Source organism: Hyperolius riggenbachi, chromosome 4, assembly GCF_040937935.1.
Source record: "Hyperolius riggenbachi isolate aHypRig1 chromosome 4, aHypRig1.pri, whole genome shotgun sequence".
Lineage (NCBI taxonomy): Eukaryota > Metazoa > Chordata > Amphibia > Anura > Hyperoliidae > Hyperolius > Hyperolius riggenbachi.
Window position 1 is genome coordinate 183,038,267 of NC_090649.1, and position 12,449 is coordinate 183,050,715.

The 12,449-nt window shown below is 45.9% G+C and overlaps 1 protein-coding gene across 1 annotated transcript in view; it reads left to right on the forward strand.

Annotated features, from left to right (window-relative positions):
* PIK3CA (phosphatidylinositol-4,5-bisphosphate 3-kinase catalytic subunit alpha) overlaps window positions 1-12,449 on the forward strand; it is a 102,736-nt gene that overhangs the window by 23,554 nt on the left and 66,733 nt on the right. Inside the window, exon 2 of the mRNA XM_068281058.1 lies at window positions 2,154-2,575. Coding sequence (XP_068137159.1) covers window positions 2,224-2,575 — 352 coding nt within the window. The 5' untranslated portion in view covers window positions 2,154-2,223. The remainder of the gene's footprint in view (window positions 1-2,153; window positions 2,576-12,449) is intronic.

The window sequence follows — 12,449 nt, forward strand, 5'->3', positions numbered from 1 at the left end:
AGCTGGCTTTTTTTAAAGCGGACCTGAACTCAGAACATCCTATCTGCTCTAAAAGGTACACAACAGCATAATAACTTTTAATAATCATAATAAGTTTAAACAAACATTTACTTTTAATACAAATCCTACAAAAAATCTGCACTATTTCTACTTCCTGATTCATGGAAGCAGACATACTGTTAACAGCCTTGTCTTTCACATGAACTTATCTGCCTTCTCTGCCATGGCTGTCAAGTGACACAGGGAGAGATCAAATTACAGCTTGTGTTTAGACCAGGGCTGCGGAGTCTGTACAACCCGACTCTGACTCCTCATTTTATGAAACCACCTACTCCGACTCCAAGTACCCAAAATTGTTCCGACTCCCTGACTCCCACTTCTTAATCTAATTTTTACAAAGGCTATGGATTTGGTTAAAAAAAATCGTCTGACTTCAACACCTCAGTTTATTGAACCCTCAGACTCCAGGTAACCAAAATTGCTCCGAGTCCACAGCCCTGGTTTAAACACAAAACAGGGGAATTAAACAGGCATTTCTCTGTTTTCCTTCTGTCGTGTGCAAGAGTTCAGGACCACTGTAAAAAGGAAATAAGTATGGCGGCCTCCATATCCTTCTCACCATTGGGTCACTTTAGGCCTCTTTCACACCAAGACGTTGCGTTTTAGGGGTCGTTAAGGTCTCATAACGTACCCCTAACGCAACACCTGGTGGTGTTGGAGGAGGACGCCAGAGGGAGCCGCGTTGTGCGGCTGTTGGTGCGCCTTTTTTGTCTGATACTCTGCGGGGACCACGTGATTGGAACATTCCGCATCACGTGGTCCCGCCAGCCAATCAGCGGCCGATTCATTGAAAAGAGCTGGACTTCCTATCTCTACTGTTCAGAATCGATTCAGAGGCAGAGCAGCAGGACTGAACCTAGTGATGGGAAGTCCGGCTCTTTTCAATGATTCGAGCCGAACTTCCCATCACTACACTGCAGTGCAGTGCAGTGAATATTAATTAGCCATATGGCTAACAATAGCGGACTCTCCCCTCCTCCTCTCCTGCTCAAAATAAAAAAAACACACAATACTGAGCATGTGCAAACAGTCTAACGCGGCTAAAGCCGCATAGAACGCATAGCATGCTGCACTTTGAAATAACGTGCAGCGTTACACTGTAATGCAATGTGGGCACTGTGAACAGCTCATTGATTTTTCATTGCTGTGAGTTGGGCTGCGTTACAGGCTGCTCTAACGTGCGCCTGTAACGTCCCACTGTGAAAGCAGCCTTAAAGAGTAACTGTCAGGCTGCAAAATCTAATTTAAACCTCTATTCCCATGTGTTAAACTGTTTAGAAGGAAGCCAAAAAGGCAATACTGAAGTTAAAAATCTCTCTTACTTTGATTTTTGCTGAACAGCAAGGCTCTATATTCCCAAGCTCCTAAGGAGGCCGGCAGGACGCATAACAGATACTGCAAAGCATTCTGGGGCTGCTTCTTCTCCCCACTGCACTACCTTGGTCCTACCCTTCATTTCCCTATCCCGCCCTAAGGCTGCTTTCACAGTGAGAAGTTACAGGCTCATGTTACAGCAGCTTGTAACTTGCAGCCCAGCTAAAATCAATGTGCTGTTCACAGGGCACCTGTTCCGTTAGAGTATACTGCATGAGTTGTTCCTAGCCACATGGCTAATTAATATTCACTGCACAGTAGTGTTGTCCGGATCATGAACCATTAGGCTCTTTGATCCTGATCTTTTGTGAGTCGAATCATCAGGAAGCAAGGTAATTCATCATTCTCTGCAAATACTATATAAAAATTCTGTGAAATCCAAACGTGAACAGTGAAATGCATATGTAATGTAAGTACAGCCAATATTTAGCTACTGATATGTTGTTTTTTTTTCTCTGAGATCGTATACCTAACAGCTCCTCTTTAAGGAATTAAAAGACTGCATTTAGGCTGATGTGTTACTAAACTGTGTAAACCTGCTATAGCAAACTTAGAAAAAAAAAGGTTTGTCTTAAATACAGAGCTCCAATATTAAGATGTCATTAATCAGAGAAATCTTCAGATTCTAAGTTCACTGATGTGTGAACAGATTGCTGAGTGTTGTTTAGCTTTAGGGCTCTTAACAGGGAAATATTTAACTTGTATTTCTTTCATGTTAGGTTCCTTATGCAGGGGAAATTCTTAATTCACTGGTGTCTCGAAAGAAGATAACAAACAAGTTCAGCAGCCATGCCACCAAGGCCTTCGTCTGGAGAATTATGGGGGATCCATTTGATGCCCCCCAGGATACTGGTGGACTGTTTATTACCAAATGGAATGATGGTGACATTAGAATGCATTCGAGAGGCTACTCTTGTGAACATTAAGCATGAATTATTTAAAGAAGCACGGAAGCATCCTCTCCATCATTTACTCCAGGATGAATCTTCTTACATTTTTGTCAGCGTTACACAAGAGGCAGAAAGAGAGGAATTCTTTGATGAAACTCGTCGGCTTTGTGATCTTCGGCTGTTCCAACCTTTTCTTAAAGTTATTGAGCCAGTAGGAAATAGGGAGGAGAAAATTCTCAACCGAGAAATTGGTAAGCATAATTCAATGCTGTTTTAAGTAAATGTTACCTGGACGTTAATTTTGAGTAAATGTTTCCTACTGCTTTGGGTAGTCAGTGTATTTTTTTTCTAAGCTGCTAAATAATACTATCACTGTAAAATGTTAGTTTTGTTTTTATGGTATATTTGTCAACCAACACACAATCAAAAACACATCCTTGCGATCCTTGTGTTTGAAAAGTAATATGTTCTCTGCATTCTTGTTATGGGAAAACAAATTCTAAGCCGGTGTTGGAATACTTTTGTTGCAAGCTTACTTGCAGCCCTGAGGATAGCTTAAAGGGGCACTATGGCGAAAAATGTTAAAATGTACAATATGTGCAAACATAGATAAATAAGAAGTCACTTACAGTAGGTAGTAGAAATCTGACAGAAGCGAAAGGTTTTGGACTAGTCCATCTCTTCATAGGGGATTCTCAGCAATCCTTTTATTCTTTATATAGATATTCCCTAAAAATGATTTAAACAATGATGCTGGTCAGCTTCCCTGCTCCCTACACAGTTTTTTGGCAGTTGGACAGAGCAACTGCCATTCACTAAGTGCTTTTTAAAAGTAAATACCTGAGAATCCCCTTTGAAGAGATGGACTAGTCCAAAACCTGTTGCTTCTGTCAGATTTCTACTACCTGCTGTAAGTGACTGCAACATAGGAGAAAAGTAATTTTATGGCTGGAAAAAACATGCTTCTTCTTTGTATATATTTGCACATATTTTATATTTTACTATTTTTCACCATAGTGCCCCTTTAACCACTCGCCGACCAAGTGATTTCCCATTGATCTGTGCTGGGTGGGCTCTTCAGCCCCCAGCACAGATCGTATTGCAGGCAGAATCTGACGACGGAGGAATTGGACGCACTTGAGGAGCTCGGGTCGCAGACGAGATGGGAGATTAAACCCTCTGATAAAGGGGGGAATGTGGTTGTGATGGGGGTGCTGGCCTACAGGGACATGTGTTTGCAGATTCTTGAGAATCAGGATTGTTATGTTCGTGTCTCCGTGTCCAGGGTCACCAGATGTCAAAAGCAGCTATTTACCATTATCGATGACGCGCTGCGGCGCAGTATCATTGGGGAAGATGTGAGTCAATTTTTGAAAGTGTTATATCCCATAACACCTACGTTTTATGCCCTACCCAAGATTCATAAGCAGAAGGAGCGCCCTCCTGGGCGACCAATTGTTTCAGGCCGTGGGTCCCTGACGGAGAGGGTGAGTGTGTACATTGATCGGCATCTTCAGCCTCATGTGCAGGCCCTCCCCTCTTATGTCAGGGATACCATGCACCTACTTAAAGTATTGGAGGGCACTCAGGTCCCCTCAGACGCTATTCTGGTGGCCTTGGACGTGGAGGCACTATACTCTAGTATCCCCCATGATTTGGGGGTGGCGGCTGTGGGTACCTTCCTTGGTGAGCTCGACGTGCGACAGACGGCACATAATATTTTTTTACTTGATCTGTTAAGATTCTTGTTGCTGAATAATATATTCGTTTTTGACGGGGCACACTACCTCCAGGTGCAGGGCGCGGTGATGGGCACTACTTGTGCCCCGTCTTACGCAAACCTGTACCTGGGGGAGTGGGAGCGCACGATTTTTGCCGACGATGGTCTCTCGATGTACCTGTGCCACGTTTTGATGTGGCATAGGTACATCGATGACATCTTTATCGTTTGGACGGGATCCTTGAGTGATTTGCGTTCTTTCGTGGGTGCTATTAACCGTAACACGAGGAACTTACATTTTACGCTAACTTATGATTTCAGTAGAATTCCATTTTTGGACACCTGGATATTGATTGATGATCAGGGCCGCCTGTCGACGGGTCTCTATAGGAAGGACACGGCTACAAACGCCCTTCTTCGAGCTGATAGCTTCCACCCCGAACATACAATTCGGGGTATCCCTGTGGGCCAGTACCTCCGTGTGAAAAGAAATTGTTCGGAAGCCTCTACCTTTGAAATGGAGGCAGCAAACCTACGCTCCCGTTTTAGGGAGCGAGGGTATCCGGACAATCTCCTGAGAAGGGCATATCAACGGGCGACTGCGGCTGATCGCACGGCTTTGATTATGAGGGGCGGGTCTCGGAGAGATGGTAGTGAGGATATACGATTTTGTACCAAATATTCTGCTCAACATAAAGAAATGGCGCGTATTTTTGAACGCCATTGGTACATTCTGATCAACGATCCTAAAATCAATCCTCTGGTGCCATCGGAACCCAAAATTGCCTTTAAGAGGGCACCATCCCTCCGGGACCTTACAGTCAGGAGTCATTTCCGTGGGATTGAATCCACACGTCCCCATTGCAGAGTGACTGGCACATACAGCTGTGGTGGATGTGGTATATGTCGATTTCTATCTGTTGGGAGGGAAGTTGTACTCCCCAATGGACATCGTTGGCGATTGCAACATTTTGTCAATTGCAATACCCTGTTTGTGGTGTACCTCCTTTCTTGCCAGTGTGGGGCTTTCTACATTGGCAAAACGGGACGTGATTTGAAAAGTAGGATTGGTGAACATCTTACCAACATTAGGAGTATCACATCCACTACACCTGTGGCCAGGCACTTCAAAACGATGCATGGGGGCGATTACCGTGGCTTACGAGTCATTGGTCTTGACCGTATACATACAACGATTAGGGGAGGCAACTATGATCGGTTGCTTCTTCAAAAAGAATCCCGATGGATTTTTGAATTAAGAGCCACCGACCCCCCAGGTTTGAATGATTCAATCGGATTCTCAGCATTCTTACCCACTTAACCTGGGTTTATATTGATTGTGGGTTATCCACATTCATCTCCCTTCCCTGTATCCCGGTCCCTCCCTCGGTGCTGTTCCTACCGGTTAGTTCTGTGCGCCCTGTGTCTGCGGGCGTATTGCTCTTGTCGTGCTTTAGTTTGGGTTCTCCCTCTGCGGCATGGCTACATATGACGCAATTGAATTTTTGGATAACCAACATTTTTTCCTTGTTCAGTGAATACTATTTGATTTGGGACTTGTTGACTCAATGTTTGGGTCATTTTTGTCCCATAATTATTTATCAATTAACTTCGTGTGACCATGCGTCGGCTCCATTTAATTAAGAAAATAATTTTTTCTTTGCTATTTACATGTATCGCTGTGATGTGGGTGATAATCATTACCTGAGCAGATCGTGTGTGTTATGTGTTTGAGTGATGTCTGTCTGGGCCCCCCCCAGCCGTGGCCCTTTACCATCCCTCACCACCAACCATCAGCGTGTGATGTTTTACACGCAGGAGTTGTTTACCTTTGTATCCACTCCTCCTGGTGTTCGATTGGTTCTTGGCCCGTCCGGGAGGGGGATGACGCGCACGCCTGCCGTTTTGACGGCGGCGTCGTGCGTATTTAGACAGCGCATGATGACGAGATGAGTCACGCCTCCCTTTGAGAAAGCCGGAAGTGGCCGGCGAAACATGTCAGGGCACCTGGCGTGACTTTGGCTACCGCACCGCCGCCCTGCCGGGCCTGCCCCCCGCTACTCTCTGCCAGTCCGCTACAGCCACCTCACGATCCTGCTGTGTCCAGTGCTAGCCACTACAAGCAGTGGCGGGAAATCACGCCTGGGAATCCGTGTCTGCATCAGCAACATCTGATCTTGGTGAGACTCCTTCCTGGTTCCTCCCCTAGCCTTGGGCCCTGGCGGTGGGTTGAGGAACCTTGAGCACAAGCAGCCATCCTAGAGTGCCGTCGCCCGGAGTGGGTACAGTATATGGCTTTTCTTGCAATCCATACACCTGTGAACTAACTCTATGTTTGACCTATATGCGGACCTGCCGCTACAGTCTACCCTGCTTGCTTAAGCCTTACCTATTCCTGGACCTGAACTGCATCTGGTCATCTGCTGAATCTTCTGGCTGGCAAATTAACACTCTGCATTTGGTGCCTCCACGGCACTACTTACAACCTTGCTTATGCTAACCTTCTCTGAGCAGGACACCAATCATTTGCTAGATTGATACGGTTATTTTTGAACTTTTTTTGGGATCCCTAACCACATTAGGTGGTTCAAACTAGGAGTGGTGGTGTGTGGTGATGTAAGAGAGTTGTGGTGCGGTGTGTTCTGGCGAGCGGCTGACGTGTGGTCTGTTTTTAGGGGTAACTCTCTGGGTTTTTTGACAATAATTAATAAAGGTTTTGTATTTTTATAATTCTTGTGTTTATAGTGAACTTATTACACATGCCTCCCAACCCCCCCTTTCCCTTGACCTTTACGTATTGCAGGCAGGGCGATCAGACTTGAACCCCCTCCCCCCCCCCCCTTTTTTTCCCCACTAGGGGGATGTCCTGCTGGGGGGGTCTGATCGCCGCCGCTCTGCTGTGCCTTGCGGGGGGGGGCTCCTCAAAGCCCCCCTCTGCAGCACTATTCCCCCTCCCTCTCCTTGGCTCTGTAGGCGGTACAGGACGGCGATACGTCTTGTACCGCCTCCTATAGGCTTCAGCCTATCAGACGGTGGCGATCCCCGGCCTATCAGAGTCCGGGGATCGCCGATCTCCTTTACGGCGCAGCTGCAGCTCCGTGCAGTGTAAACACTGGGGATTTCTTCCCCGCATGTTTACATTTCGCCTGCGAGCCGCGATCGGAGGCTCGCAGGCAGTTCACGGAAACACCCTCCGTGAACTGACATGGAACTTTTCCATGGAAACCCACAGACAACCAGTTTACGTACGCCAATCGGCGTTAGCTGGTCGTCAAGAGGTTAAATAAGTAAAATGGTAAAGCGCGTGTCTTTTACCGACTGGCATTGTTTACAGCTGTGTGTGAGGAAGGCCTGAGCTTTCTGCATGCACCTTAAAGAGAACCCGAGGTGTGTTTAAGAATGTTATCTGCATACAGAGGCTGGATCTGCCTATACAGCCCAGCCTCTGTTGCTATCCTAAACCCCACTAAGGTCCCCCTGCACTCTGCAATCCCTCATAAATCACAGCCGTGCTGTGAGGCTGTGTTTACATCTGTAATGTCAGTCTCTGCTGCTCCCCCGCCTCCTGCATAGCTCCGGTCCCTGCCCCTGTCCCTTCCCTCCAATCAGCAGGGAGGGAAGGGATGCAGGTGGGGACCGGAGTTCTACAGGAGGCGGGGAGAGCAGCAGACTGACACTATAGAGATAAACACAGCTAGCTCTGACAAGCTGTTGGTCAGCAGCGTGGCTGTGATTTATGAGGGATTGCAGAGTGCAGGCAGACCTTAGGGGGGTTTGGGATAGCAACAGAGGCTGGGCTGTATAGGCAGATCCATCCTCTGTATGCAGATAATCTTCAAACCCACCTCGGGTTCTCTTTAACCTGTTATCTCAAACTGGATGCATAAAAACCTCCAGTCTGAGCACCGCTAATGTTACAAGGACTTACCCGCATGTCCTGTTAATCAACAGCGGGGTGAATCCACACACACTTCCGCTGCTCATTCACAGTGGAACCAGACATGCCCACCAACAGGAGAAAGCACACAACAGCTACACAGACTCTGTGTGACAATCTGATAGACAGCAAGAGGGGGAGTTTGAAATTTGGTTGGTGGTGCTTTAAAGTTCAAGCACCCAATGACTAAATTTATGTCGGTTTTTTACATAAAAAATATGAGACTGGCAGCATTTTAAAATTTGCCACTTAAATCAATTAAAGAAATCTGATCTGTTTGTGGCTTTGGCCACATTTTTGAGTTTGAACCTGTCACCCAATGACCGACTGTCCCAGGTTTGAGGATCCTGCCATCAACAGTCTAAAAGTGGCGGGAGTTTAAATGTTCCCATTTAAAATGAATGGCTGATATTTGATTGGCTGTTGTAGGCTCCACTTCGGAAGTTGGTGAACAGGAACATTTGTTCCCTGAGCCAATCTAAGTGCTTGTATATGAATGAACATGACTTCAATCAGAAGCAATGTTCAATAATAATAATGAACGTTAAAAAATTTGAACACTTCCTCGTGGTAGCCCAGGATAGTGTGTGTAGCGTCATCTTGTGCCTGAAGAAAAAGCAATGTCTCCGGGCTCGACCACAAACTTTAAGTACCAGGGAGTCGACCAGTAGCACCCTGATCCATCAAGGGTGGGGGAAGTCAATACACGAAAAAAAGGAAGTAACTGGGTCTCAACCTGGAAAGCAGGTGGATGGATAAGTTAAGTACGCTTACACCAAATGGACTTAATGAGGACTTTAGCCTCAAATGCTTTCTGTGATACTGTCTCTTTAATTGCTAATGTCTCTCTGAACTTACTAAGTGTGTGCCCGCCCTTGATGGGTGTGTTTTAATGTTTATATATGAGTGATTTTTGTATTTGGTAACACTTGATAAAGGCCGTTGGGCCGAAACGTCGTGCTGTTTGCTACTATGGTGCTAATAAAGCCAAAGCTATAACTGCAAAATCCAGGTTGAGACCCAGTTACTTCCTTTTTTTCGTGTAGCGTCATCTTGTGGTCAAACAGTAAAATTACAATAAAATACATTAAAGAGTAACTGTCAGGCTGCAGAAGCTAATTTAAACCTCTATTCTCCTGTGTTAAACAGTTTAGAAGGAAGCTCAAAAGCCATTAGTGAAGATAAACATTTCAGTTACCTTTGATGTGTGCTTATCTTAAGTCTGTTATAGACCCATAAAGACGCAAGCCGCAGCTAAACTGCAAAGCATTCTGGGGCCCTCCCCTCGGCTGCTAATGAGACGGTACAGGAGCTTCTAATCAGTCCAGTGTGATAACACTGATAAATCTCGGGCAGACTACACTGCAGGAGTCAGCTATTGTTCCTAGCCACATGGCTCATTAATATTCACTGCACACCGTGTTGTTCAAGAACTAGCTTATCTGTGATCAGAAGCAGGCAGGACATGACCACACATTTGGCTTCACAAACATGGAGCCTGCCATGAGCTGTCAGGAGCATCTATCTCTGCATATACTATATACAAATTCTGTGAAATCCAAACGTGGACAGTGAAATGCATATGTAATGTAAGTACAGCCAATCTTTAGCTACTGATATATGTGTTTATTTTCTCTGAGACCCAATACCTAACAGCTCCTCTTTAAAAACGTACTATATGTATATCATGTTAGCGATAAGGACTTGTAATTATTGATGGGGTGCAAAAAAAAAAAAGAGAAAATACACCTTTATTTTCAAATAATATCGCCATGCATTGTACTAGGAAAATAATTAAAATGCTATAGCTGGGACAAATGGGTACATTTTTATTTATTTGTGAGGGTTTTATATAGAGAAGCAATGATTTATTTTAAATCTATAGAGGATGGAATTTGAGAAATGGTGTGTTTTTTTTCTTCGTTTTTCCCTAATAAAATGCTTAGCAAATAAAGTAATTACTGAGAACAAGTATGACCCACAAAAAGCCTTAATTTGTGGCAACCCCCCCTCCCCCAAAGGCATGGATCATTTTGGTGTACTAAGCAGTGATAAAGTTATGGTAAAATGAATGGGAGGAGCACTGACAGGTGGACATGGCTCTTGGTGGTAAGGGTAAAATAGTGGTTAAAGTAAACCTGAAACAAACCTATGAAAAAGATTTATACTTACCTGGGGCTTCCTCCAGCCCCCTATAGCTTGTTGTCTCCCTCCGTGCTGAACCGGTCTCCTCCCTTCTCCTGTAGTGGAGTCCACAATCCAAGCGGGTCGTGAAGCACTGCCCATGTGTGGTTCTGGCCACGCACAACCCAGGCTGACTGTGCATGCTTGGAATGCTCCTAACCACGGGACTTCACTGGGGCAGACTGCTGGAGAACGAAGGGGACCGTGTGGACACTGAGGAGCTGAGGGACTTCAGGGGGTTGGAGGAAACCCCATGTATGTGTTAGGGCCTATATACACTGAGTCCGAATCCGGGAGAATCTGCAGTATTTCCCCTCCTACAAGAGGTGCAGGGAAATGCTGCCTATCTCTCTATAATGGAGTGCTGTCCAGATTGCGGTGCAAATCTAGACAGACAGCCAAATCACTATAGCCGTGCATGGCTTGGCAATTTGGCTGCTGTTTAGTGGAAACCGGCCCTAAACCCTTGTCAAATGTTTGGCTTTAACACTTTTTTTCTTTAACATAAGCATTGCAATCACAAATCTGGATGACCATGATGATACTGGTCAGCAGTATGAAAACCAGGACTGTGGAGTCTGTACAAAAATCCACTGACTCCTCGGTTTAGGATTCCACCAACTCCTCAACTCCGACGTCTCGAATTTGCATATTACAATCTTGTTGATTGAAAGTATGTAGCATGAAATTCATCTCTTAACTGCTAACACTTAGGAATTTTAAATGACAACTGAAGTGAGAAGGATATGTAGACTGCCATATTTATGCTCTTTAGACTAAAATTAATCCTTGGTAAGAGTACTTGTAAAAGGTACAGATGGTAACAAAGAACATCTATCAGGCCCTAGGCAATGTAACTGTGGGTACATGTAAGAGTGATGTCAGGTACTCTGCAGGGGAATGAGGAGATTTTACCTCCATTACACATTCTTCATGTACAATCTGAACCAGGTTTATGGGTGATGGACAACACCTCTGTGTTTAATGTGCACAACATTCTCAGTGGATTCCCTGCAGCTCTGTGGGGAGTGCATATGTAGAGTATAGTACTACTGTGTAACAAAGTAAACCTGAGACAGATAAAATTAAAGTTTTATACATACCTGGGGCTTCCTCTAGCCCCTTCAGGCTAATCAGTCCCTCGCTGTCCTCCTCCGCCACCTGGATTCTTCTGCTATGAGTCCAGGTACTTGATCCAGGCGGGCGTAGTGCGCATGCACGCAATCCGCCGCCGGGAGCGTACTACACCTGCGCAGCACTGTTGTACAGGTGGAGAATGCTCCTGGCTGTGGAAGCGGCATGTGGCCCGACTGCGCTGACTGGCTGAATTACCGGGACTCCTAGCAGAAGATCCAGGTGGCGGAGGAGGACAGCGAGGGACTGATTGGCCTGGAGGAAGCCCCAGGTATGTATAAAACTTTTATTTTCATCCGTCTCAGGTACCCTTTAATTCGTAGTCACCAAACCAAATTTTAACATATCAAATTATTTGATTTAATGAGCAAAGAGTGCATACATTTGCATAAATCAGCATCAACGCAGAATTATTTCCATCTCATTGACCATCTCTATTAGTGATGTTACGGCCAGAACTCGAAGTCTGGCCACTTCGGGTTCTGGCCGGTCAAAGCTAGAAATGGCCGGCTGACATGGCCAGTGTGCGACACGGGGACTTTTTGTGGACTTTGGCCGGCCAGAACGCATTCTGGCTAGATGTGGCTGGCCAATTCCCGAAATCCCTGCTGCCTTCTCTCTTACTGCTCCTTGCCTTTTCTACCCCGCTGTTCCCCCACCGCTGGATAATACTGGGTCACATCCTCTGCTGTCGGGGAACAGGCACACCACCAACCGCTGAGCTTTGCATCGATGCGGTCAAACCACGTGGCTGAGACCACCGCCGCTGATGATGCGAGATTTGGCCTCCCACATGCTGCACCAACTTTTCAGCCGTGGAAGAACATGCCCCCGGACCCATTCAACGCCGCCGCTGCTGCCAGACTGCCACTGTGCTGAGACCTTCTCCAACGAAGGTTAGCCATCCACATGCAGCAGGCTTCCGTTGCTACATGCCTGCTGCCTCCCGGTTTGCTCCCATCTCGCTGCTGAGCTCACCAGCTGGACCTCCACCCACCAGACATAGCCCTGCGTGCATTATACTAGGCCAATACAGAGAATGCACCCAATATGTATTTAGAGATTGTAGCCCATCTATTTCCCACTAATCTGTGACTAAATACCAATGTAATTTGATTTCTAAGCTGGATCAGCTCGGGAATCTCCTCTG